Raw genomic sequence first — 26756 nt, 5'->3', positions numbered from 1 at the left:
TTGGAGACCTTGCCTGGACAGGACCCTGAACTAGCTTTGAGGTTGGCCTTACTTGGAGTGGCTTCTGGACTAGAGGTGTCCAAGGAAAGAGAAATGACCACTGGTCAGGTGGATCCTGGGAAAGAACGTTTACAGTTATGTCCAGGGATGTTTTTAAACAAAGGCATACTTGATGATGTGGCTTTTTTAATTTTCTTGTAGGGTCGTGGTGCTCGAGAGTAGGCCAACGGATAACCCAACAGCCAACAGCAATTTATATATCCTGGCAGGGCATGAGAACAGTTACTGAGAACAGCGCGTGGCAGGCGGCTCACTGTGACAAGAGAACACTTCTGCTGCAGCAGCATTCGTGACTGGCTGAAATTGCACAAAAGCTGCAGTAACCCCACTTCAGTTACTTCATAATTTATTGTGGCATGAGAGGAAGGCGAGAATTGTTTGTGGTATGGACACATAAGCGTTATGGCACCACAGATGTTCTTAATTTACTGTTATGTAATCTTTGTACATAGGCGGTATTTTTCAGTGAAACTTCTTGCTGAAGACCTACACTGACTTTCTGTAGATAGCAGTCCTCCTGTTAAGTACAAGTGTCTTACCTGTACAGATGTAAAAGTCACTGAGAATGCAAAAATTAAATCGGGGTACTATTTTAAGGACTTCTCATGTGTTTATAATAAAGCGGGATGCTAGCAACAAATATAGTACATTTAACAACACTATTGTATTTTACTATATGTGATTTACTAATAAATCTTAACTTTTAGGAATTGTAACCAAGGCTATAGTCAGATTACAATCTAGTTTTAATTTTGATGCAACACACTGGTGTTCATGTTTGCACAATGTATTGATGTGATGTATACAGTCACAAAGGTAAGCTGTGACTTTGTGGATATAACTTGGGCTTCAAAGTTCCTTTTTATTTTTTGGTTTTGTTTACTTGGGTAGTTTTCTTTGAAACAAACCAGTTAAGCACCTGTGTTTTTCTATTAAAACTCTCCTATGATTACTTCTCTATGCTTGAAAACAATACTTTTGGGATGGGTGTCAGTCCCAGACTAGTGGTACCTGGCTGTAACACTGCAATAGGTGTTTGACGACTTAGTGTATACAATGATAAAAAATAGTATTACTGTTCATCTTACTAAATAGTTTCATATCACAATGAAAAGGAGCAACATTCCACATTGTGGAAATGCCTCAAACATTTTTGCGCCTTTGGGGTTTTTTTTTGCCTTATAACCATTTTCACCCTTTCCCTTGATTTAGGATGTTAACATGTGGCCAAAATAATTTAGTTACTACCTCATTCAGACAATACAGTGGTTACTACACATCACAGGAACTTGGTTTTGATCAGAAGTATTTTTGATTGCTCTTTTCCAATGGAGTATGTAAATGCCAAGTTTTAGTAAAATGCACGCATTTGACTCCCTTTTTTTGTATATGTTCTTTATATTTTATTGTGATAATATACACTGAAAAGAAACTAAATTTAGTGATTTATGGCCTGCATTATTGTTGTGGTTGGTAATGTTCCCAAATGTATATAATGTAAAATAAACTTTTTTAACATGTTGTTTTACAATTAGATTATCACCTGCACTAATTTTCCACGTAAGACTAAAATGGAACATACTGAGTTTTGAATTCTGCTATTAAATGTTTGTGCTAATCACAGAAGCTGGGCATTTCTGCATGTATGAATGAATGGTCAGACCACAGAAGCTCAACTCAGTTGGAGCTAAAGGGTGGATGTTAATACCCTTTTGGCCTTTAGGCAACGGATGTATGTATCTGAAATGAGTCCTTCCAAATTCCAGCTGGTTTGATTTCTTCTGCTTTTCCATCTGTTGACTGCAAAAGTGATGTGTGGTTTTTGTTTTTGTTTTTTTTTCAGCAGGGCTTTCTTTTCTGCCTGTGGGACTCAAGCTTGCTGCCAGCTGGCCCCATCTCATCTGTTCCCTTGCACTGAATCTCAGATCCACTCTGTGGGAAAGGTGGTAGTGCAAGCCCCACTGCTGGGAAGCTGAACTCTCAGAAAAGGCAAGAACTTGGCATGTGTTTCACAGCACACTTGTGCTGCTGCCCAGTTTCCATCGTCCCTCTCATGGGTGATTCTTCACTTCTGATGTGCAAAAAGTAGCTAAATTTTAACTGAGTACAGTATAGCTGATGTGCTATAAACATGCTTCCTCCTGTGGTGTTTCTGCAGGAACTGTGGCCAAGTGTCTTCCCTTTGGAGGTGCTGGGGCATTGCTGAATTACAGGCAACAGGAGCTAAGGGATATTAGGTTTTATTCTGGTTGAACGTTTTTGGTACGAGGATGCTTGCCTGGATGCAGCTGGAAGAGCTAAAAATAAAGAGGACAGAGTAGTGGCATGTGGGAAGTAAGCAGGGGAACATTGTGCTAGGGCAGGCTTGTCTCTCAGCTATGGGTATAGCCAGGCAGTTTTGCTTTCTGCGTGCTGCTCTCCAACCTGAAAGATGAAGCAGTGAAAGCTTTCTTCTTTTTGAGGAATCGTCCTGTTGCAGTATTTGGGGTCTGTGCCACAAAACTGCCTCTCACCTGCTGTGAGCTGCTCTGTCCTCAGCCGGCAGCTGCCCTGAGCTGAGCCCAGGAGCCTGGGTGTCTGGTAGAGCAGAAGGTCTTTGTTAGACCTGCGGCTGCCAGGAACTGATACTTTCCTTGAGCAACGTTGTGTGGGAGCTACTGCCACCCCCACCCTGATGTATGGCTGGGTTTGGTGTGTGCTAACTGGTGGGAGCAGTCACAGCCAGGAAATGGAAACACAGGCATGATGAGGTCAGAGCAAGGCTTCTGCTTACACCTGCCTGACACAGGTTCTCTAACAACCTGCGTAGCTTTCCTTTTTCTCTCTCCTCCCTACCTCTTCCACTCTGGCTGCTATCGCTGGCTTCTAGTGAGCAGTCCTAGCTGCTAAGAGGCAGAAGTGTGTTGTGATGTGGCCATGTGGTGGGGCATTCATTCATTCATGTCATTCGCCTGACAGCAAAGTTTAGTCACTGCAGGGGGTGAGCTTGGGTCCCGGTCCAAACTGAGCTTTCTTAAAGAGAACGAGGAAGTGGGTTTCTTGGGATCCATTGCAGAAGTGCTGCTGGAAGCTAGAAGGACAGGGGAACAAACGCTGCTTTTTCCCTGTTCTTGCACATTCTCTCCATACGGTGCTGCCTGCCCCTGTCAGAAACAGGATCTGGTGACCTGAAAAAGAGCAGGGTGGGGTTCAATTCTGCATCCCACAGCCCCTGACTGAAACCAAAAGCTGTGCAAGGCAAAGCGTGTGTTGCCGGCTGCCTGTTCCTGGTAGCTTTGCCACTGGGAGCTCGTGATGGGGCTGGGGGCACCCAGTAGCGCTGCAAGCCATGATGGGGATGGATGCATCCCCTAGGCAAGAGGATTTTCTTATGCTCCACAGGGTTCAGCTTTAGCAACAGCACTGCTGGTGTTTGAAGGAGTCTCTGTGAAAAGGTGGGGAAAAAAAGCAGGTAAAACCTGGGAGCATGTCTGGCTTCCCTTCAAGGAAACACCCCAGGCTGGTCTAAAATATGTGTTATAGGGAGTCATGTTTCAGGCTTGTGTCATCCGCTGAGGGGTGCAGAAGGAGCTGGAGGAACGTGCCTGGGGGAGTGGAACAGGGACGCTGGTAGGCCTCAGGTCCTCATTGTGAACAGCAATGCCGAGTTTGGTGTCTGCTCAGCATCACCCTCTATGATACATCTGCATTACTGTTGCCAGAGGTAGTCTTCCCTCCTGGGGTGCAGATTTTCCCTTTAAAGCTAACTTGGAAAATCCAACGCATTAAAATTCAGGTTCCCCCCTTGCATTGTGCTGACAGGTGGCTACTCCTAGGCGTGTCTTGCAGGCTGAATAGAGGACTCCACAGTTACCTCCTGGCAGTCCCTGTCCTTCCTGGTGGCACCTCCCCACATTGCCCATGGTGGCAGCTGTTGAGGGTGAAGTGGTGCTGTCGCTCTTTGTAAGCCTCAGTCGCTTAGCCAGACCTCATGACAGCATAGCAAAAGGCTGCCGTGAATCTCTACCTCATACTCCCCTCCCTCTTCCAGAAGCACCGGGGGAGCCCAGGTGTCCTCACGCTACCCACAGACACTGTATACCCCTGTAAAGCCACCACTGTACTGGCTGTGACCTTTAGTTTCTGCTCCTGACAGCAACAGCAGCGAGTCTCATCTTTGCTTCTTGATACAATGGCAGCTCACCCCAGTGCCTGGCTCCATGCACTTCCCCGTGCCATGGAGCTTCCTCTGCCCCCTCATGCTTCAACTCCTCTGTCACTACATCTCCATAAAAGTAGCCCCCAGCTTTCAACTCTGTGCTCTTCCCCGCAAGAGCTTGTACGGTAATGAGCACCCAAACAGCCACAGTCCTTCCTCCAGGTCCTTAGATGCCCTCACCTTGGAGATGCACGCATCCATCTGTGGTAACCACCCATGCCTGGCTGCGCCTCACCTGCCTGCGTTTTCCACCACAGCTTGGGTGCAAAGCCAGTGGCCTGGGACAAGAACTGTTATAGATTTGCTAATAAGTTAAGATTGATTGACTTTATTTGATTGATTATTTGATTTTATAAAATCAATTATGTAATAGAAATATAGAAGGATAAGAAATATATTGTAATGAAACTTATATAGTAAAAGCTGCTATAAGAATCCTCTGTACAGCCCCGTACCAAGGCCGGAGGAATCGGTCAGAATCACCTAGTAGGAATGTTTAGAACTTAGAAAACAGACTTAAGATTTGAGATGATTGTTTATATGTAACCTAGGAGAATGTACTAAAATGTCAAAATGAGAATTTATGTGAACTGGGAATTCCGAGTCGAGTGAAGCAACCCGTAGTTGCCGGCCAAGAAACAGTTACCTTAAGTGGCAGGTAATTCCGGCAGGGGGAGATGGCGACCACCGACTCACATACCACCTACCCAAATCGTACCCCAGACCCATTTCCGGACCTTTCTAACCTTTACTGCGCAGAATCGGATATGGGAGCAGAGTATGTTAATGATTTATGGGTAATATTATGATTATGCATGAATACTTAATGAATATGTATGAATGAGTTTTATATAAGGTGTATGATTTTGACCCATGGCGTGCGTCGATCATGAGAGGACTCACTCACGCACCCGGCCGTCAATAAAGAAGTGTCTGCTTATCTACATCACATTGGTGTCGATAAGTTCTTCATTCCGAGATTTCGGTAACAGTTTTGGCGACCCAGATGGGACCTCGCTGAAGGAGACCGGAGGAGTCGGGGACCTGATCGGTTCCAGCCGGCACCGAGGATTTCTCGGGGATACCCATCGATCCCCGATCCGTAAGGCTCTTCGCGACGTTCCCTGGGTTTTGGTAAGACACTTCTTTTTCTAATTGTAGTAAGTGGGTTGGAGTCCCACTAAAGTAAGTAAGTAAGTGCGCTAGAGGAGTGGGTAGGAGTCCCACTATAATAAGTGTATGGTAAGGAGTGGGATGGAGTCCCACCAGTGGGTTGGAGTCCCACTGAGTAAGTCTGCCTGTCAGAGGCGGTGAAAGCTGCGCAGGGTTGGGCTAAAAGGATCCTTGTGGAAGTGGAAGCCTAGGCGTCTGCCCATAAGACATAAGCGAAAGCTATTGCAGGGTTGGACAAAAGTGTAGACAAGAGAACCTATATGCTATAGTATTCTCTAAGGTAGTGCCTCTAACAAGAAGTTAGGAGGGGTTTTTCTTTTGATACGGAATTGTTTATTGTGTCTGTGTATCGAGAAGAAAATTAAGAAGTGTATAATATTGTGGTTTATGTCTTTGTTTAAAGTAATAATTGTGGAAAAGTGTGAGTGTGGCTTTAAGGGCGAGACGTGCAATTGAGCACGAAAGCGAGTGTGGAGCGTGGATCCGTGGATCGGGGAGACAGAGTTGGATAATTGTGTATTGTACTGTGAGTGATTATACCAGGGCATCTAAGTTAACTCAGTTGTTTAAAAGTAAAAGCATGCGTAATCTTGCTGTAAATGACAAAATCCCGAAAAATTCTCCATTGGTATGTTTGTTGGCACATTGGGGAGATTTATATGAGGATTTGCCAAAGAGCCAGATGATTGAGTATTGTAATAATTGGTGGCCTCTGTATACATCGGAAAATCAGGAAAAGTGGCCCATGAATGGCACACTGAATTATATTATTATTCTGCAGTTAATGTTATACTGTAAAAGGGAAGGGAAATGGAGCGAAATGCCATATGTGGATTTGTTCTTTTACTTGAGACAGAGAAAAGACTGGCAGGATGAATGCAAGTTAACTGTTGGAAATAGTTTTGTGATGGCTGTAACTGCTGATAATAGGAAAGTGAAAAAGTGTTGCCTAACTTGTGAGATCGGGAAAGGTTGTTTAAAGAAAAGGATTGTTACTGAGAGTGATGATGGACCAGAATTAGATATTTCCCCTCCTAGGAGAGAAAGGAATCAGGGTCGAGAATCTAGGGCACGAGAACAGGCGATTGAACCGGATAGCAGTGGAACAGGAGATGTGGAAGAGAGATTATCGGAGATTGTAATTCATACTCCTGTTTCACGGAGAACTCGGCAACAGACACAGACTATAGCTCCCCTGCGACAGGGAGTTGGTAGTGATGGACCGGTCTATGTGAAAGTACCTTTTACAGCTATGGATTTGATGACTTGGAAGCAGGCAGCAGGAAATTATAGAGAAGATCCTGAAAAAGTGGGCAAGGTGGCAGATACTATAATTAGAACACAGAATCCAGACTGGAATGATTTACAGGTGATCCTGGATAATGTGTTAGATGATACAGAGAAGCAAATGGTATTAAAAGCTGGTAAAGCTCAGGCAGAGTTGGATGTGATGAGTGGAATAACAGGTGGAACAATAGAACAGAATTTTCCATCTGGGGATCCGCAGTGGGATCCAAATAATGTGACACATAGAGAAAGACTGAGACGGTATCAGAAATGGGTTTTATATGGGATTAGACATGCCATGCCTAAATCTCTGAATTGGTCTAAATTATATGAAGTAAGACAAGATAAAAATGAATCTCCCTCAGCATTTTGGGAACGATTAAAGGAAGCTGCCAGAAAACATACTGATTTGAGAGTGGAAACAGAGGCAGCACAAATGCAACTGGCTTTGATTTTTATGGGGCAATTGGCACCAGATATAAGGAAAAAACTTCTGGAGGGAGAGAATTCAAGGAGTTTGAATACAATGCTGGAAGTTGCATGGAGAGTATATAACAACAGGGAAAGAGAAGAAAGAAAATCAAGGAGAACAGATTTATTGGCAGTAATGACAGGAACGACAGATAGAGGAAGGGGCAGAGGAAGAGGACGAGGATTTAATGGGAGGGGAGGTTGTATGCACTGTGGCAATCGGAAATTTAATACCCCCTTAGGAGTAAATCAGTGTGCTTTGTGTAGAGAGGAAGGACATTGGAAAAAGGATTGCCCTAGAAACAGGAGTGTTCCTCACGACCTTGCCAAGATAATGATTTTAGACGACTGAAGGGGACCGGAGGGGAGCCCAGCTGAACCTCTGGTTAAAATTAAGCTGGGAGATAAAGAAGCTAAATTTTTAGTAGATACAGGAGCAACATTTTTGGTATTAAATACATGTAAAGGAAAAATTGGAACAAAACCAGCCAATATAATAGGAGCAACAGGGAAAGAAGAAAACAGGCCATTTCTACAACCCCTAGATTTGAAATTTGGAAATAAGATAATTACACATGAATTTTTGTATGTACCAGAATGTCCGATACCCTTGTTAGGAAGAGATTTGTTGTCTAAATTAAATGCACAAATTGTTTTTGATGAAGGAGAACTTTTCTTGAAAATACCTGAGTCAAAAACGGGAGAAATCTTGATGATACAAGAAAGAGTAAAGGAACAAGAAATTCCACCGGAGGTGGATTTGGCAGTGATCCCTACTGTATGGGAAACAGATATTCCTGGTAAATCGAAACTAGCAGAGCCTGTTAAAATAGATCTGAAGGAAGGCACAGGAACAGTGAGAATTAAACAATATTCAATCAAACCAGAAGTGAGACAGGAATTGAAGAAATTGATTGATAAATTTTTGGAGTATAGAATTTTGGAAGAATGTGAATCTGAGTATAATACTCCTATTTTACCAGTCAGAAAACCTTCGGGTGAATATAGACTGGTACAAGACTTGAGAGCAGTAAATCAAATAGTTAAGGATATTTATCCTGTAGTAGCAAACCCTTATACACTGTTAACAGCATTGAGGGAGACTTATCAGTGGTTTACAGTGCTTGGTTTAAAAGATGCTTTCTTTTGTATACCTTTGGAAAAGGGAAGCAGAAAACTGTTTGCTTTTGAATGGGAAAATCCTCAAACCAGGCAAAAGATGCAGTTGACATGGACTAGATTACCCCAAGGATTTAAAAACAGTCCAACTATTTTTGGAAATCAGTTAGCAAAGGAACTTGAAATGTGGAAACAGGATAAATCAAGAGCTGGGCATTTACTTTTACAATATGTGGATGACATACTGATTGCTACAGAAGAAAGATTTATTTGTATACAGGTGACTATCGACCTCTTGAATTTCCTGGGACTAAATGGGTACAAGGTATCCAGGAAGAAAGCCCAGATAGCCTGCCAGACTGTGATATATCTGGGCTTTGAGATTTCAAAAGGACAACGACAATTAGGAAAAGATCGCAAAGAAGCTATTTGTGGTATACCTGAGCCGAGAAATATTCATGAACTCAGAGCATTTTTGGGAATGACTGGGTGGTGTCGCCTTTGGATCATGAACTACGGGCTAATAGCTAAACCGCTGTACGAGGCCCAAAAGAACTCTCCCTTTGTATGGGGCCCACAACAACAAAAGGCTTTTGTAGAGTTGAAACGTGCCCTAATGTCTGCACCTGCCTTGGGACTGCCGGATCTAACCAAAGATTTCCAGCTGTTTGTACATGAAAGACAACACCTTGCACCGGGCGTGTTAACCCAGAGGATAGGAAGCTGGAAACGACCAGTCAGATATTTCTCTAAACAACTGGACACAGTGAGTAAAGGGTGGCCAAACTGCCTTTGAGCAGTGGCCGCAACAGTGATGCTCATACAAGAAGCTCGGAAATTGACTTTGGGAAGAACAATAACAGTCTATGTCCCACACATGGTGATAACTGTCCTAGAACAGAAGGGGGGACACTGGCTGTCTCCCAGCCGAATGATGAAGTACCAGGTGGTATTGACTGAACAAGATGATGTGATTCTAAAGACAACTAACCTGGTAAATCCTGCAGTGTTTTTAAGTTCCATACAGGAAGAAGGACGACTGGAACATGATTGCTTGGCTGCCATCGAGTATGTTTATTCCAGTCGTGAGGATCTGAAGGATGTACCACTGGAGCGACCAGACTGGGAACTGTATAGTGATGGAAGCAGCTTCATGGAACAAGGAGTCCGATACGCCGGATATGCGGTAACAACAGAGACTACAGTTATAGAAGCAGGAGCATTGGCGAGTACCACATCAGCCCAAAAGGCGGAACTCATCGCTTTAATTCGAGCCTTAGAACTAAGCAAAGACAGGAGAGTAAATATCTGGACTGATTCAAAATATGCCTTTGGGGTAGTGCATGTCCATGGAGCCTTGTGGAAAGAGAGGGGGTTATTGTCCTCTCAGGGATCAAACATTAAGCATCAAACAGAAATTTTATGATTATTGCAAGCAGTTCAAAAGCCAGATCAAGTAGCAATCATGCACTGTAAGGCACATCAGATTGGGAATACAAAATAATAGCTGGGAATAATTTAGCTGATAGAACAGCAAAAAAGGTAGCAAAGAAACAAGCATTGCAAATGGCAATAATTCCTTCTAAAACAGTAACCCTTCCCAGGGAGAAACCGAGATATTCAGAGGAAGATGACAAATTGGGTCAGTTATTAAATGCTAAGAAAAACTTAGCGGGATGGTGGATAACTCCTAATGGACAGGTAGTAATTCCACCTCTTGTGATGAGAGAGATAATTCAAACGAGACACCAAGAATGTCACTGGGGAGCAGAAGCCTTAGTAACATCTTTACGAAAGCAAGTAATATCAGTTAAGATGTCGGGAATAGCTAAAATGGTAACTGCAAAGTGTGAAGTATGTTTGAAAAATAATCCAGTGATTAAGAAAAAGGTTCAAATGGGTAGACTGAAATCTGGTGTAGAACCTGGAGATTATTGGCAAGTAGATTTCTCAGAGCTACCCAGACAAAATGGGTACCGGTACATCCTGGTAGGGGTTGATACTTTTACAGGATGGCCAGAAGCCCTTCCCTGTCGCACCACACAAGCAAAAAGAGGTTGTGAAGTGGTTATTACAAGAAATAATTCCAACATTTGGAGTTCCTATTGGAATTTCCTCTGACAGAGGTCCACACTTTGTTGCTGAAGTAGTCCAAAGTGTTAGCAAAGTATTGGGTATTAATTGGGATTTACATGCGTCTTGGAGACCGCAATCTAGTGGGAAAGTGGAAAGGATGAATCAAACTTTGAAACGACAAATAAGTAAAATTTGTCAAGAAACCAGTCTAAAGTGGCCTCAGGCGCTTCCATTGGCATTATTATGAATCAGGGTACAGCCAAAGAGTGGAACCTCAGTCAGTCCTTATGAATTATTATATGGAAAAACATATGAGTCTCCAGAACCAAATCCAAACATACATGTAAAAGGAAAGCAGGATGTATATAACTATTTGCTTTCTCTAGGAAAACCTTTGGCTGCAATTCGGAGTGCAGTAATTTGGAATAGACCTTTATCCCTGGAAAATTCAGTGCATGATTTCCAACCAGGAGACTATGTCTATGTGAAGACCTGGACCTCTGAACCTTTACAGGAACGTTGGAAAGCACCTTTCCAAGTACCGTTAACCACTTTTACAGCTATCAAGATAGCAGAATCGGATGCTTGGATCCATTATACTCGAGTGAAGAAAGCACCTATTCCATGGAAGATTACCAACCGTGACCCAAAGACTTTAAAATTGACTTTGAAACATGTCTAATTTTTCATATCAGGTTATGATTGTTCTTTGGATTCCATTTTGGTCAGTAGTGTTGGCAGGATCATGGGCTGACTTGGTGGACAGGAACGAAAGACAAGTAGAGACAGAACAAGTGATTGAAATTCCCAAACAAACGGCTGAGGAAAATTTGATGGTAGGATTGATTAAAGGATTTGCCAATTTACAAAACGTCACGCAGATTACTGCTTGTTTACCAATACCGAGGGCAGTAGGTGAACCTATTCCATGGGGAATCTTAACCATGAATCTGACCAAATTAGAATATGAAAATGGGACAATGGATTGTAAACAAGAACCTAGGGAAACTTGGGAATTGCAAAAAGTTAAAGTTGGGGAAGAATCACCAGTATATTCAACCATTTGGGAATGTAAAGGACGATTTGTAGCAAAACCGGGATTATATGGAGATTTAGGGAACAAGGGATGGTGTTACTAGCCTAAAATGGCTACAACAAACACCAGTGTATGGATAACCGAGACAAAAAGTGAGAAAAAGAATCGAACCCTACAGGAAAAGGAAATAGTTTGGGATTCGGTTTGGTCTATGACCTGATATTCCCATTTTCAGTATATGGCAAAAACTCCTTGGTGTTTTACCTGGGATGGAAAAGTTTTTTCAGTATTACCCTGGGTCAATGATAGATCAACTTCATTGGGAGAAAAGGAGAATAAAATAGTGCCATGGTGGAAATGTGAAAAAGTGTATGATTGTAGCAATGCAGACTTAATAATTCAAAGAATCCCTCCTTTGGCCGCCGCTTTAAAATATGGTTGTTTTTGTCGAGGTCTTAAGAATACTCTCAATCTAACTAGCGCCTATACACCCAGAAGAGGAATTATGTTTAGTTGTAGAAAATCTACTATTCAAAGTCCAGGACATCTAATTTGGGCATTGAGTGATGGAACCTGGACAACTCATCTACCATTAGATGGTAAGGTGAAACAAATTACTTTAGGCATGCCAACATTGTGTCCAATTTGGAAGAAATCACCATTTAGAGGATCCCTAGAAAATTTAGAACTGAAACGAACAAAGAGATCTGAGACAAATGATGATACTTGGAATGAACCATCTACAGGAGTGAAAATTGGCTGGGCACTTGAATCACTTTTAAATCCTATAGCTTCATATAGAAACAGAACATGGCTTTATAAGTTAACTGGTCAAGTGGAAAAATTAGCAAATGTTACCAAAAAGGGGTTTAAGGAATTGAATGTACAATTACAGGCGACCTCCAGAATGACTTTACAAAATAGAATGGCACTAGATATGCTCCTACTTAAAGAACATGGAGTATGTGGATATCTCAAAGATAAACTGGACCACTGTTGTATCCACATTCCAAATGTCACACAAGATGTGGAACATGATTTGGATTTATTAGATAAAATTGAAAAAGAAACAGAATCAATTCAAGAAGATATGTCAGAAAACTGGTTAGGGAAGATTTTTAACAAATTAGGATGGAACTTGAGCTCTTTGATACAATCCATAATCAAAACTTTGTTTTTGTTACTAATTGTCTTTTTGGTGATCATGTTAGTATATGCATGTTTGAAGAAGCAGTTTACCAATAGGATTGCAATCAATCGTATGATCATGAGAGAAGTACCAACCAGTCCACCAAGGTATAGCCCACCACCAAAATATGTTGAAACAAATTATATGTAAATAATGTGAAAGTATTGAAATAATAACTTTCAACACTTTCAAAGGGGGGAAATGTTATAGATTTGCTAATAAGTTAAGATTGATTGACTTTATTTGATTGATTATTTGATTTTATAAAATCAATTATGTAATAGAAATATAGAAGGATAAGAAATATATTGTAATGAAACTTATATAGTAAAAGCTGCTATAAGAATCCTCTGTACAGCCCTGTACCAAGGCCGGAGGAATCGGTCAGAATCACCTAGTAGGAATGTTTAGAACTTAGAAAACAGACTTAAGATTTGAGATGATTGTTTATATGTAACCTAGGAGAATGTACTAAAATGTCAAAATGAGAATTTATGTGAACTGGGAATTCCGAGTCGAGTGAAGCAACCCGTAGTTGCCGGCCAAGAAACAGTTACCTTAAGTGGCAGGTAATTCTGGCAGGGGGAGATGGCGACCACCGACTCACATACCACCTACCCAAATCGTACCCCAGACCCATTTCCGGACCTTTCTAACCTTTACTGCGCAGAATCGGATATGGGAGCAGAGTATGTTAATGATTTATGGGTAATATTATGATTATGCATGAATACTTAATGAATATGTATGAATGAGTTCTATACAAGGTGTATGATTTTGACCCATGGCGTGCGTCGATCGTGAGAGGACTCACTCACGCACCCGGCCGTCAATAAAGAAGTGTCTGCTTATCTACATCACATTGGTGTCGATAAGTTCTTCATTCTGAGATTTCGATAACAGAACTGATGGGCCAGCAGTGTCCTGTGGCTCTCAGTTGTGCTCTGTCTTTCAGTGGACCCACGGAACTCTTCCCATCCTGCCGTATAGGCTCGTTTATTTACCGCGAACAGTGGAGCAACAGCTCCTCAGGCAGCCCTGGAGATGGTTAAGCCTTGTTCACTTGGTGGCTTTCCAAGCAGAACTGCGCACTCCCATGCAGCACACAGAGTGAGCGAGCGTGATCAGGCACAGGCCAGTGAAGAACCCAGACTGCCCTGTCAGCACCAATAAATCCAGGATGCCCTGGGGCAGGGGGCAATGGAAAAGCACTGGAAGCTGGGAGAGGAAGGCTATCAGCTGGCAGCTCCGGGTGGAGGAAGTGTTTGGGCCCGGACTATCCTGTGGCCTTACTGAATGTTTGAACCAACTGAACACAGTGTCTGCAATCTCAACTTACTCGACGCTGTTTTGTGTGAAGGAAGGAGATGCTGTAGATCATTCACTGGTGTTTAGGAGTCCTGGCACCCTCGCCTCCAAGTGGAGGGGCTGGAGGGCAGAGTGCTGGTGCAGTTTTACACCGACTGTTGCACATACTTGGAACCCGCTGATGATTTAAATTTCAAGACTGATGTCCCATGAGGCCATGAGTGCAATAACTCTGTGAGATGCTGTGGTGCTGTCAAATGCACAGACAGGCTACCAGACCAAGGACACAGCTCAGAGATGTGAGTACTCCTGCCTTTCATCCTTGTTCCAGCCGACTCAAAGCAGAAGTCTGGCTCCTTCAGACAGCAGTACCTGTCTGGAGGAGAAACGCCTCAGGCGGAGCTGCTGGGTGAAGACAGCTTTTTTTGAGAGGCTGGGCTCTATCCATTACCTGTTAGAAGTACAGTGCTCAGCATCTCGGGAACATGTCCTCAGAGTACTTTACAAAGACTAATTAAGTAAGCCTCCCAATATGCATACCATTCCAGACAGGCGTCTGCACGACCAGCCCTTGAGACAAAGGGAGACTTGGCAGTCTCTGTCCACCCAATCTTTGTGGGTACTGTGCTCTCCTCTCAGCTGGGAAGCTGGTCCTAAACCTTCCTTCCAGCGGCCAGCCAAGATTTTCACACATCAATCTCTGTGCTCCCCAACAGCAGCTCACTATTTCCTCTTCTGGGCCCAAGGCACTCCCAGGTCCCCTGCCTTGCACTGCTGAGCACAAAGATTTCCTTTTCATCCCCAGCATCGTCCTCCTCCCCCTGCTCTGCCAGGCCCAGCAGACCGCCACAAACTTCGGCCTATTTAAACCACTGGGCTTATTTGCATGTTGGCTTTTCTTTTCTGCCCTTTTTCCCCCCCCAAGAACTAAGCTTACTTGTCACCCCCAAGGCTGTTCTTGTGCCGCTTGAGCGGAGCATCTGTTTATCTCTGATCTTGGCCCCCCTGTGAGATGACAAGTGGCTTTCAGGCGGGGAGCGGCAGCGCTGCCCAGGGGACAGTACCACCCGGCGCCCCCCAGCCCTGTTGTCACAGGCAGAGCCATGCGCTGGTGCTCCGGGTCACCCAGGGGGGGCGGCGAGCAGCCAGCACCCGCCTCAGTCCCGGCCTGCGGGGAGCAAAAGCGCTGTCGCCGGCGGCGGCGTTACCGGCGTGCCCGCAGAGGCGCCGACCGGGAGCAGGCCCCGAGGGCTCCTGCCCCGGCGCGGCCCCCCGGCGACTGACGCGGAGCCAAGGGCCTCGCCCTCCCCGGGCCGCCGCGGGGGGCCACCGGCCCTCGGCCACCGGCCCTCCGCCCCAGGCCCGGCACACGGCCCGGCCCGCGTGGCTCCCTTGGCGGGCTCCGGGGAACGGCAGGGCGCCGGCGGGCCCCGCTGCCCGGGGCTGGCCCGGCGACTGCCGAGGGCGGGCAGGGCGAGGGCCGCCGGCGAGCGAGCACCGCGGCGCGCCCGGGCGCCTTGCGAGGCCCATCCGCGCCCCGCCGCTGGCCGCGCGGCGCCGGGCCCGTCGGGCAGCACCGGGAGCGACGGCAGGCCTCGCCGACAGGGGGCGCGCGGTGCCGCGGCCGCCCCGCGCAGGCACTTCCGACGGGGAGGGGCGGGGCCGGGCGGTGCGCGGCCGGGGCGCAGGCGCGGGGCGGCGCAGCACTGCGCATGCGCGCTGCCAGCCGCGCGGGTGAGGGCGGCAGCTGGCGCGGGGGGAGGCGGCGGCGCTCGCGCTCCGGGCGCCCGACCCCGCCCCTCGCGGCCCGCGCGCCGTGCCGCGTGACCCCGCTCCTGCCGCCCCCGCCCGCCGCCCCACCGCCGCCCCCCGGGGCGACCACCGAGCGCCGGGGGCGGGGAATGCGGCAGCGCCCGCCTCCCCCCGCCGCTGCGGGCCTGGCGGCGGCGGGGGGCCGCCAGGGCTCCTGCTGAGGGGCGCGGGTCCTCCCGCGGAGGCCTCCTCGCCGCGCCTGGCTCGGCCTGGCCTGCCCGGCCCGCCCCGCCCGCCCCACCGCGGGCCGGGCCCGGCGGCACCATGCAGGCGCAGCCGCTACTCTACGAGTTCTTCAGCGAGGAGAACGCGCCCAAGTGGCGGGGGCTGCTGGTGCCCGCCCTCAAGAAGGTGAGCGGGAGTGGGCCGCGGCGGACAGGGCCGCGGGAGCGGGGCCTCGGCGCGGCGCACGGGGCCGAGCGGGGCGGCCGGGCCGCTGGCGCTCCCCGCGCTCCGGAAGCGGCCCCGGAGCTCGGCGGGGGTCGGTCGCTGCCGCCCTGCCGGGCGGGCCCTGCCGCGGAGCGGGGCCTGGCGGCCGCGCGCGCCGCGCTCGGCCACGCGCTGACAGGCGGAGACATGCGGATAAAAACCGTTTAAAGGGCGCGGGGGTCCCGGCCGCCCCATCGCCCCGCTCGTTGCGCTTCTGCGGGGTGCTGCCGGGCTCCCTTCGCGCCCAGCAGTGACACGGCCGGGGAGAGGTTGTTACGAGGAACTGCTGAGAGAGTTTTGGTTAATTAGTGTTCGTGCTTAATGGCTTTTAGTTAAGTTTCTCGTACTTTAAATACCTTTTTGCTGAGAAGGCTTCATTAGGGCAAACTAGCAAGTCTTGTGCCCTTGAGATGGTGAAGCTTGTGTTTGTGGTGCAGAAAGAATTTATTTGGAAGAGAGAAAAAAATGGTGAGGGCTCCTCTTGCACTTATGCAGCCACAGCCCAGAAAGTGGAAGGCTTAAGGAACAAGCGGTTTCTGACACTGTTGCTTGAACTGGCTTCAGATTGCTGAACTTTATGCTTTTTAGTGGTACAGAGTGACGCCTTATGGGTCTGTATAGCTACAGTGATTAACTGCAGTTTTTAAGTAGACTTGCTTCTAGGGCTAGTTAAACCATTGCATCCTCCAGTGTGGACTGCGAGTCTCGAGTATTGCAGTTGTACTGGTTCAGTGTTTCTTCCTAATTTCCTCTTGCAATGCATTGCCTCGCTTTTCTGGGCGTGCTCTTTGAAGTCTCCAGCACTGTGTGGTTTCATCCAGTTCTTGGAAGTCTTCTTGCCTGTCTCATCTGTAGCATGTGCTGTTAACGTCTTATCCCCAGTCGGTAGTCACTTCTTTAAAACTATACTTCTGCACTAACCATACAACTTGCTGCTGCTTGTGGTGCTCGTAAGCACTTGGACAGCCCTGGAACTGGAGCTACTTGAGGTCCCAACCAGCAAGAGTTTGTTTCTTCAGACGATGGTTTATTCCATGGTGTAGCAGAGGTTTGTCAAATTTGGAATGAGGCTCAGTGCTAACTACTGAGGGACGCAGAGTGAGGATTCAAGGCAAGTACGAGCTAAGACTTTGGGATTACTTGCTACATCTGAAGCACAAGTTTTCTTCCCAATGGATAAGCCGTTTCTGGACTCACCCTGCATCAAAGGTGCTTGCTGAAGGAGTTGGATAAATTCCTTGGGGGGGAAAAGGACTTCTGGAGTCGGAAGTCAACAGAGAAGACCAGCAATGACAAGCTCCCAAGGACGACAAACTGGCCCTGCAAGGTATAGTTGTCTTGAATTTGTGCTGTGCTCTATTTCTTACTGTGGGTAGAGGGGTGACAGGAGTGCGGTGGGGTTAGTTCTGAAGACTTCACACTCAACCTTGCAACTATCTAGCAGGGATTAATTCTTTTGGCCTCAGTTCTTCATGAGATTGCCACCTGTTTCTTATCTTCTCTGAGGCTATTGTCCCCTGTGCTCCGGAATCATAGTCTTCTGCTACTTAGTATTGCTGTCCCTGTAAAGGTAGAAATGAAGAATCTGTCCATACTGTCACCTGCTTTACTGAACAGCTGAATTCTTGAGTTACTAAATGGCAGATGAAAATACTAAATTATTGTCTTAATGGCATCTTTGTTAATGGAGAAACCAAATCAGGTATTCTATAAACTTACATAGCTACAGGTAGTGTCGGCTAGAGTGTTTAGTCCTGATAAAGGCCCCATGAAGTAATGAACCTGTCACAGGTGGCAGGTAAATCTGTGAATATTGTGGTGAACTTACTTTGACAAGCACTTGTCATTGTTCAAAAGACAGGTGCGATACTGCAGCTTTGCAGCGGGTGGGTTTGGGGTGCTGATCCCTTGCTCTGCCAGCCAGAGACCTGAGCTGTACCTCCAGCCAGCATGTGGGACTAGTAAAGCAGAGAATGTGGCAGTGTATGCCAGTGAGGTCAAAGGGCAGAACTGTCCTGGACAGAAACTAGTGCCTTGTGGCTTTGTCTGCTGAATTGCCAGAGCATGCTGTCTCAGTAGGAGTCATGTTGTCTGAAGCTCATGTACAGCCTGTCGATACTAGAGGAGAACCTTTCCTTCGTTTCACCTGTTAGCTGACCAGATGCTGACACTCATTCTCAGGTAGTGACAGCAATCCGTTTTCTGAACTCCACCTTGAAACCAGGTAGATGCACAAACAGGAGTGCGATGATTTCCTGCGTATCTGGAAATGAGACTTAGTAGTTTGGGAAGACCTATCTCAAATTAGTATCTCTGATGAGGAGAGTGGCATTTAATCTAGCATTGTTATAGTATATATACCAGAATGGCATGTTCACAGCTATTGGAGAATCATTAAAATGCCATTGCCCTTTTGTAACTGTGAGTTGGCTTTTAATGTGGAGTTCAAACTACAGGCTCAAAATCACTTTCTTAAAAAATAGGTATTGTTGAATCATTGCAAATAGCTTTCTTTTTCCAGATGAGTTAGTTTGAATCTATCCTTTTTATTCCTCAAGCAACAAAACCAAGAAATGTAGTAAGAATAAATCTCTTCCTACATTCCTACATCAACAAATTCTTACGAGAGCATGCCTTGTATTTCATTAGATGTGAACCTTAACAATAGAACTCTTATTTGCATTGAACAGCTGCATTTGCAAAAAGCAGCTCTTGTACCATTCAGATCATAATGTAATCCCTTTTCTTCCAGTTCTCCTTCAGATGCTGTCAAGATAGACTCCAGTGCACTCAATTAGGAAGAAAATGATATGAACCGAGATGCTTCTCTGCTTGGTCACTGTTGTTTTGAAGGAGCAAAAGAGGAGTGTGGCAGAGATCCTTGGTTGCTGACGAAAGACAGTAATCGTGATGATGAGGTACAAGAAAAGGAAGTAAGAATAACAGCTGGTGTCTGAAATTGTAGTTGCAGAGATGGACAGAAGGTGAGATGCTTGCGCTGAAGACGGAGGATTCGTCAAGACATGTGAAACACCAGAGCTCTTGGGTGGCTGGAGATGGAGATACATGGCTTTTAATACACCTTGGAAAATGGACTTAGAAGGGACATGTACGAAGCGGTGCCTCCTCCAACATTGGTGTTGAATTTATACACCTTATTCTGGTCATAACCTTTTTCCTAAACGTCTTCCCTTGTGGCTTCATCTTGCTTGTATAACTTGTTTATGCAGTCAGAATTTCTCTGCATGCCTATGACTTGCTTCTATCCTGATATCTTGGTTTTTACAGTAGAAAGCGTGTCATTCTTACTGACTGATACCTTAATTAATTTAGTGATATCATTGAAAAAGAAAAAAACTTCCTTACTGTACAGATAGTCCACTGTTTGCAAACCTCATGTTGTCTTGAATCAGTTGAACAATTGACAAGGGATGCTGTTCGAATGTGTTGTGGCAGAAATGATTGGACTGATGTGGCTTGACATCTGTCTGAGGGGGACTTGCTTCCTCAGTTAAGGAAACTGTTCCAGACAGTGCGCTTCCAGGTACTCTACATATCATATAGTCAGTCTTTTGTACCCTTCATGGAGCAGGAGAGATGAGAAAAGCTGCTTCAGTGACTACAGAGTGCTCAGGAAGCTGTGACTGACAAAGATATTTCCACCTGACTTAATTATCTAGGTCTTCAAATTGATGACAGTCCAGTTGCCACTTGCTACTCAGAATGGCACTTCTTATTCTTGGTACTGTTTCACTACAGATGTAGAACATTCTTAATTTCTGATCACTCTGGGTTCTCTGTTCTTCTGATGGCTATGGAGGATAAAGTTAAGATCCTCCTACGATTCACATCTTTACTGTTAAGGTTTTTCACATGCTCACTGGTGCAGTGTAATACTGCTGCCTTGATGCATCAAGAGAAGTGTTAGAAAAATCTTGTGGCTTCAGTAAATTGTTGCTGAAGTCTGGATCCAAGACATTTGCATTTGCTTTAATTTACTGGATTTTTAATTGATTGAGATAACAAAACATGGGCAAGGTTGCCAAATATCAGCAGAGATATACAAGAGTAGAAGAAAAAAACTTTTTATGGAGTGCTTGTACTCTTAAGAACACTCATCCATGCAAACTGTAAATAAAATATTTAATCCTGAAGTGTTTTAGTGGTAAGCAGTTGCTTGTCAGTTGTTTTGTAGTCATTCAATGAGAATTAACGGAAGATATGTTGAGTAAAATAAGGGTTATAACAGTGTACACTTTCAAAGTCACTGAAGAAAAATGTTCCCCTCCTCCCCCCCGCCCCCCCCCCCCCCCCCCCCTAAAAAAAAAACAAAACCAAACCCAAACCCTGCTCAGTGGCCAAGTAATTTCTACTAATTATCTGGCGAATAAACTGTGCCTGTGAAGGTTTAGAAAAATGCTTATGATCAGTAAAGTGTCACCCTCTCTGATAGTGCTTTGGAAAACATCTTGGCCTGTTGTCTCATTACAACTTCTTCCAGTTTATTATTAAAATGGTGTAGTAAATATGGAGTTTTCCTTTAGGCACTTTCTTAAAAGTACTTCAGCCACCACCAAGGAAAACTGGCAGTGTGGCAGTACCTGTACTGAGCGGTGAAGCACAGTTGTTCTGTAGCAGGCATTGGTTTTTGATTCGTAATGTGACTTCTTGCCAGAATCCCCATACATGGGTACCCTTGCCCAGATATGAAAAATTTATCTCTAATCAACAGTAGATGCTTTGGTTTTATTTCAGTTTGTAATGTAGCTTTAGAATTACTTCCTTCTGTTATGGACTTTTCTGAAGTTGCTGCTGCTCCTGATAGGGCTTGGTTTGGTATTGTTCTCTGCAGCCTTTCACAAGTAGGATTTTTCTGGTGTGTGCTGTATTTAACAGAACAACTGGGGACCATGAGCTTGATTGCATTGTTTGTTCATGATGATTTGGGAGCATCACACTGGTGTTTTTGTGTAACACATCAAGTTGCGTCTTTGGAGAGGTTTTTTTCAGCTTTATGATGGGCATAAGCTAGGTTTTTCCTCATGGCCGGGTGAGGAAGAGGTAACTGAAAACTGTTGCTGAGGAAGCGTGATTTAGTATCAATCAGATTAAATTCACTGTGTAAGGCTTCCTTTCATATCTGTTATCAAACTCTTCTTTCTAGTGCAGAATGGGCTGCTGAGTGTCAGCTTGAACTCGGGTTTGGGTCATCTTGTGACCAGCCTCAGCGTTCTTGTGTTGGACCAGTTGGAGACCAAGCCTCTGTGTAAGCTGTAGGCATTCCATCTGCAGTTCTTTAAATTACATTTATCTCTGGGCATGGTCTAGGTCCCTACTGCTTCCTGTGAGACTTATGGGAGTGTTTAATATTCCGATTTATTATGTAGAGTTTGAAAGGAATGGTTTGAGAAAGCTTTATATAAAGCTAAGTTGCTAAGAGTTATACGGTAAGATCTGATTTATCTTTACATTATTCATTAAGCATGTTTTTTTAAGTTGGTTTCATTGACTCTTTCTGGCAGTTTAGATTTATGGTTGCCTAATTTTTAAGCTGTTACCATTCCTGATTGAAATTCCTTGCTTTTGTTGATTTTTATTTTTTTTTAAGGGAAGAATGAAAAAAAAAAAAAGAAAAAAGTCAACCTGCCATGTCATAGGATTTTCCTGAAGTGCTACGGATTTTCTTAAGCAGACATTGCTTGTCTCTGCTGATGTTCTTTAACAGAGCATGACAAGCAGTTCAAGAAATGCTAGCTCTGCTTATCTTCAAATAAAGAAAATTTTGGTCATTTCCCTTTTGAGAATTAAGAAAGACTGTGGAGACTGAACATTCAAAACAGCGATCAGAGGAGTTGAGTGAAAATGGAGCCACAGAGGCAGGGATTTATAGCTGATGTAGATTGTATTTGCCCATTAGAATTTTTTGGGGTATTTTGAAGAATTGAAGCTTTAGTGAAAATATCTTAAGCTGCTCTTTTAGTAATTTCCCTTCTCATAAGATAGACATTTTGGGGTGTGTGTAGAAGGGAGGGGATGGGTTCTGTCATTATTTACAGGCGAGATTAAATGTTTAGATAAGAATCTTATCTAAACATCACTACACTTCAGAAGTTGTTAGTTGTTTTTATCATGTGTATTCCTAACATAGGTCTGTGAAGGATCTGGTGGGATTCAAGCCATGTTCATTTTTTTCAGGGGTGATTAGGCAGGGTGGCCCAGGTTTTTTCTATTTAAAATCTGAGCTGACTTTATGAGATAGATGGAAAATCCCAGTAACTTGATCTTTTTTTGAAACGGGTCATGTGACAGTATGCTAACAGATGTTCTCATTTCTTGTCTTCTCTGACTAAATCTTGCATCACGTCTTTAGATAATGGACTTTTGGGGGCTTGCTTTGAGTACCCTCAAATAACACTGTTTCATTCTCAGTCTGAGCCTTCAGGTACTCCAGTAGTGCAGATACTAAAATTACATGTTTCTATGATAATTGTACACCGAGGTATCCTGTAATTTTTGTTGTTAGTCTAGTTTTCTTGCTTTTGCTCCTATGACTTTGAACCCTAAATAATACGAGACCTTACTTAAGTAGCAATGAAGCTTGTTTGCTACCTACCTAATATAGTTAAACTATGCTGGCAAGCCAATGGCACTTCATGATGTTTTACTCAGCAGAGGTGGATATTCTATTACAGTAGAGCTTGATAGTGCCAGAAGATGATGGCCTTTGAGAAGGATGATGTAATTGCCCCCCAAACATACATGCTTAGGAAAAATGTTTGGAACTTACCTCCTGCACTAGGAGGAGGTTATCATTGTTGGCTCTATTTTGGCTGACTATGGATAATGTTTCAGGTCGTGGCCTGGCCTGCTGTGGTATTTTTGTTTGTTCTTATTCCTATAGACTGTTACAGGCTGAAAGAGTTGTGATGAGGCTATTCGTCTACAGTCTGTTACCTAAGTAAAGGAGAAAATAAGAGTTGCTCTTCATCACTCTGGTTTATCATGCTGTGTGTTCTTACTGTGGGATTGACTTGATGCTAGAGTATATTGTAGGGAGAATGTAAGACAAATTCGTTTAGTTCTGCTTTAAAAAAAACACAACCAAAACAAAACATTAAAGGCAGCATCTTCCAGGCAGCTCAGATCAACTCTGATCTTTAAGAGAATACTTCTGCAAGTCTGTAATTTCTGGTGTTAAGATGTTCCAAGCTGGTACAGTATTTCAGATGTCAGTGTTCGAATTGTAAATGATGCTTGGGACTGCTGGGTATGGTGCTACTTTGAAGTTCTTAGGAAAATGAAACTGTTGGCATAATCAAAATAGTTGTATTAGCTAGTCAAACAGAGAGAAGTTTTCCTGTTCTATTTTTGCCAGTGTGCTTTTAAGTTAAAAAAGCAGTAACTTCTGGAGATATTTTTTAAGACATGCTACATAAGAGTATGCCATCTGCAAGAAACTAAATATGCGATCCAGCGTATTTAAATCTCAACAGCAGTTAAATGAGCGCTAGGGCTATGCCCAGACATGAAGTTTTCAAACTAACAAGTGCCTTAGCAGGCAAGAGGATTTCTGTTTGAGGCTGTTGTGTGTTTGAACTTCATAACACTTAATTCTTGCTGTAACTGCAAACAGGAATGAAACCTCAGGTGTCAAATTAAATAATTATGGCAGCATTAGTTGAATATAGACATGGGTTTAATATTTGGATGAAACAGATCGTTGGGTTTTGGTTTAAGGTGGTTAAGGTCTTGTGTTAGTGATGGAGAGAACAGGAGGCATTTCGAGTTGTGTGCAGTGGAATGATAAAATGATGAAATTGGGGCTTGAAAGATGCTTTGCAAAAGTTAGCAGTCAGCTTGCTCTGGCATAATATTTGCCATCAGTGTAGGATTGAATTTGAGCTGCCTGTCTGTTTATGCTCTGAAGCACTGAGCTTTGCATACCTGAAATTTAAACTGGTTAAAACTGTGCTATTTTCTGAACTACAGAAGTGCAAAGGAGAGCTATACTGGAGGCTTGTTTCAGAAGTTAAATGACTGTCTGGAAAAATAATGGGAGGAGCAAAGAGAATCATGCCTCACTGGATTTATACCAGTGAGAATTTGCAGACACAGTATACAAGTAAACATATGAGGACCAAACTTTCAAAACCTCTGAACCGCCACTTAATGCCAGGACAACGCTGTGGCCTCTTTTGAAGTGTTTTTTACTCTAGAGGCTGACATCTTTTTAAAGAAAACAGAATAGAAACAAACTTCGAAACCAGTGTTATTTTAGTGAGAGCTGAGTATGGATTAAATAAGTTGAAGACTACTGCTGAAATCATTGTTATTTCTGTAGTGTGCTCTTTGAAAAAAGTTCTGTATTTCATTATTATAGATGGAGTGACAAACAATGAGTTGTAAAAGGGAGAAAACCCCATGTCTAAAATGTCTTGTACAAACAGTGGTTTAACGCTAAGGGAGAAAGATAAATATATTTGGGTTTTTAAACAGTTTTCCTAGTTGTACTGCTAAGCACTATTATTAATTAGCTGGTTTTTTGACATTAAATGTCACAGTGATTTGAGTACTTTTAACATTTGAGATTTGTATTTGTCAGGTGTAGATGAGTGTTTCACTCATGTTTGATGTGCCTTCATAGAGCTACATTTTGGGTTGGATTTTTCTGAGCTGTTTGGTTCATACTTTTGTCATCTTTTTTGGAAGTAAAGCATGTGGTTTGGGGAAAAGGAAAACTTAAAGCTTGAATTCTTCTGTTTCCTGTAGGTTCAGGTGCAAGTCCATCCTAAACTTTCTTCTACTGAAGATGCATTACAGTATGTGGAGGAGTTAATTCTCCAGTTGTTAAATATGTTGTGTCAAGCCCAACCAAGAAGTTTTCTGGATGTAGAGGTATTGAGAATTACTATTAAAAATCTGTAATAATAAACTTTTCATGTAACAGTTCAAAGTAATCATTTCACAACATAAAAAGAAAAACAGTAGTTATGTATCTTTATGTAGTAGAACCTTCCTCATAAAGCCTGAAGAGTTATCTAGTAGTTTCCCTATCAATTGAATTTGTTGTTCAATGCACAGTAAAACTATCTTTGAACTGTATTAGTGTATAATAGGTAGTGAGTGTAACTTGTGTACATAAAGTTGACTGGTTCCTTTTGGAAGACCCGTTTTTTTCCCACTGATATTGCATGCAAACTATAGCTGCTTAGTCTGAGGCTCTGTGCTGCTTTCTCAGCATGGTGATTTAGGCTGATACACCCCCTGCTGTCCCAGAAATTTGAACAAAAATAGTTCAGTCACTTTCTCAGAATGAGTTGAGGAACACTTCTTTCCTCTATATAGAAACCTCTTCTCTTACAATTGCCTTTTCAAAGATCTACAAGCTGTGTTACTCAGAAAAGCAGCTTGATGTTTGAGAAGAGGGCTTGATCTGAGAAGAGTTTCTCCATTTGAGAACAAATCAGTTAAATGATGTAAGCTTCTACAGCCATGAAAATCTTGGTAGCCCTTTGTGCTTAACCATGATTTGAAGACTTTGGTGCCAAGGTACATACTCTGTGTGCAATGTGCCTGTTGGCTTCCAGTACTTGGGGTCTGTGCCTGTACCAGGTTAGGTAACAAAACAAGATGCAACTTCCTCATGTTCTGAAGAAAGTGGCCTAATGGCAAAAAAACCTCAAACCCAAAAACCCCTTTAAAAAAAAAAAAGTAGCTGTCTGAGCTCAAGATTCATGAAATTCATCCTTCCTCTTCTCTTTTGTACACTGACACCTAGTCTAGTGGTGTTCTACTGTCCCCTTTAATGGCTGGCTTCTTTTGCAACATCATCTGGTCTGGCAGCTCAAGAGACAAGCAGCTTGTGGAAGATTGTTTGATGCTGTGTTTTAAACAACGCTAACAAAACTTGTCACTTGTCACTTGTATTAGGAGTCTTATGGCTGTGAATTCAGGATGAGAAATGCAAGAATTAGAGGTGATCAAGCAACCTCAGTTTACCCCCTTTGTGTTTATGCATAATGATGCTGCCTTTAATTATATGGTCGTACACATCTTATTTTTCCCCTAGGACACCGTCATTGTTCAATCAGCAGGCTGGACTGTGTTAGAGGAGTGAATTCATATTACATAGCGAATGCAACTTTTTTGGTTTTTTTGGTAGGACCTCTGCTTTCCTTTTGCAGAAGCGTTATGATGAGGGAAGAAAAAGAAAAGCCTATACTTTGGAAAGTTGGGTGCCACCTTTATAGAACTGTATTCTGTCCCAGTTTTTTGTCAGAAAGTTTTTGTGTACTTTGTTCTCTACCAGCTCTTTGTAAGTGGTCATTAACTTAATCTTCCCCATTTCATGGTTGCTCAAACTGGGGTCATATTTACGTAAGTGAGCACTTGCAACCGAAACAGTCAGTGGGAACTGTGATCTGAAAAAAGAAAATGTGAAGTTATCTGAGAAGTTAGATTTCTGGCATCTCTGAACACCAAGGCTACCAAAATCAGTGAAGCTTTTAAACCTCCAGAGACCTGTGTGTGAGTTCCAGCAGGAGAGTTGTTCGATGCATGGGAGAGTGTGGTGTCCTCCAGCACCCTGACTGCTAGGA

The 26756-nt window shown here is 44.0% G+C and overlaps 2 protein-coding genes across 13 annotated transcripts in view; both read left to right on the top strand.

The window, feature by feature from the left end:
* Window positions 1–1686, top strand: part of MAP4K3 (mitogen-activated protein kinase kinase kinase kinase 3) — an 84537-nt gene extending 82851 nt beyond the window's left edge. For all 8 annotated transcript variants that reach the window (XM_055713264.1, XM_055713263.1, XM_055713262.1 and 5 more), the window contains one exon: window positions 202–1686. In XM_055713264.1, coding sequence (XP_055569239.1) covers window positions 202–289 — 88 coding nt within the window. In that variant the 3' untranslated portion in view covers window positions 290–1686. The remainder of the gene's footprint in view (window positions 1–201) is intronic.
* Window positions 1687–15657: 13971 nt separating this feature from the next.
* SOS1 (SOS Ras/Rac guanine nucleotide exchange factor 1) overlaps window positions 15658–26756 on the top strand; it is a 52110-nt gene continuing 41011 nt past the window's right edge. Inside the window, exons 1-4 of one of the 5 annotated variants that reach the window (XM_055713049.1) lie at window positions 15658–16080; window positions 17368–17485; window positions 18911–19076; window positions 24928–25053. In XM_055713049.1, the coding sequence (XP_055569024.1) occupies window positions 18969–19076; window positions 24928–25053 (234 nt within the window). In that variant the 5' untranslated portion in view covers window positions 15658–16080; window positions 17368–17485; window positions 18911–18968. Of the gene's footprint in view, window positions 16081–16150; window positions 17486–18910; window positions 19077–24927; window positions 25054–26756 lie in introns of those variants that run through there. The other 4 variants (XM_055713050.1, XM_014277975.3, XM_014277974.3 and 1 more) reach the window with 4 other exon arrangements.

Source organism: Falco cherrug, chromosome 6 (assembly GCF_023634085.1).
Source record: "Falco cherrug isolate bFalChe1 chromosome 6, bFalChe1.pri, whole genome shotgun sequence".
Classification (NCBI taxonomy): domain Eukaryota; kingdom Metazoa; phylum Chordata; class Aves; order Falconiformes; family Falconidae; genus Falco; species Falco cherrug.
Note: the sequence above shows the minus strand (reverse complement) of the source record. Positions and strands in the feature narration are given on the sequence as shown.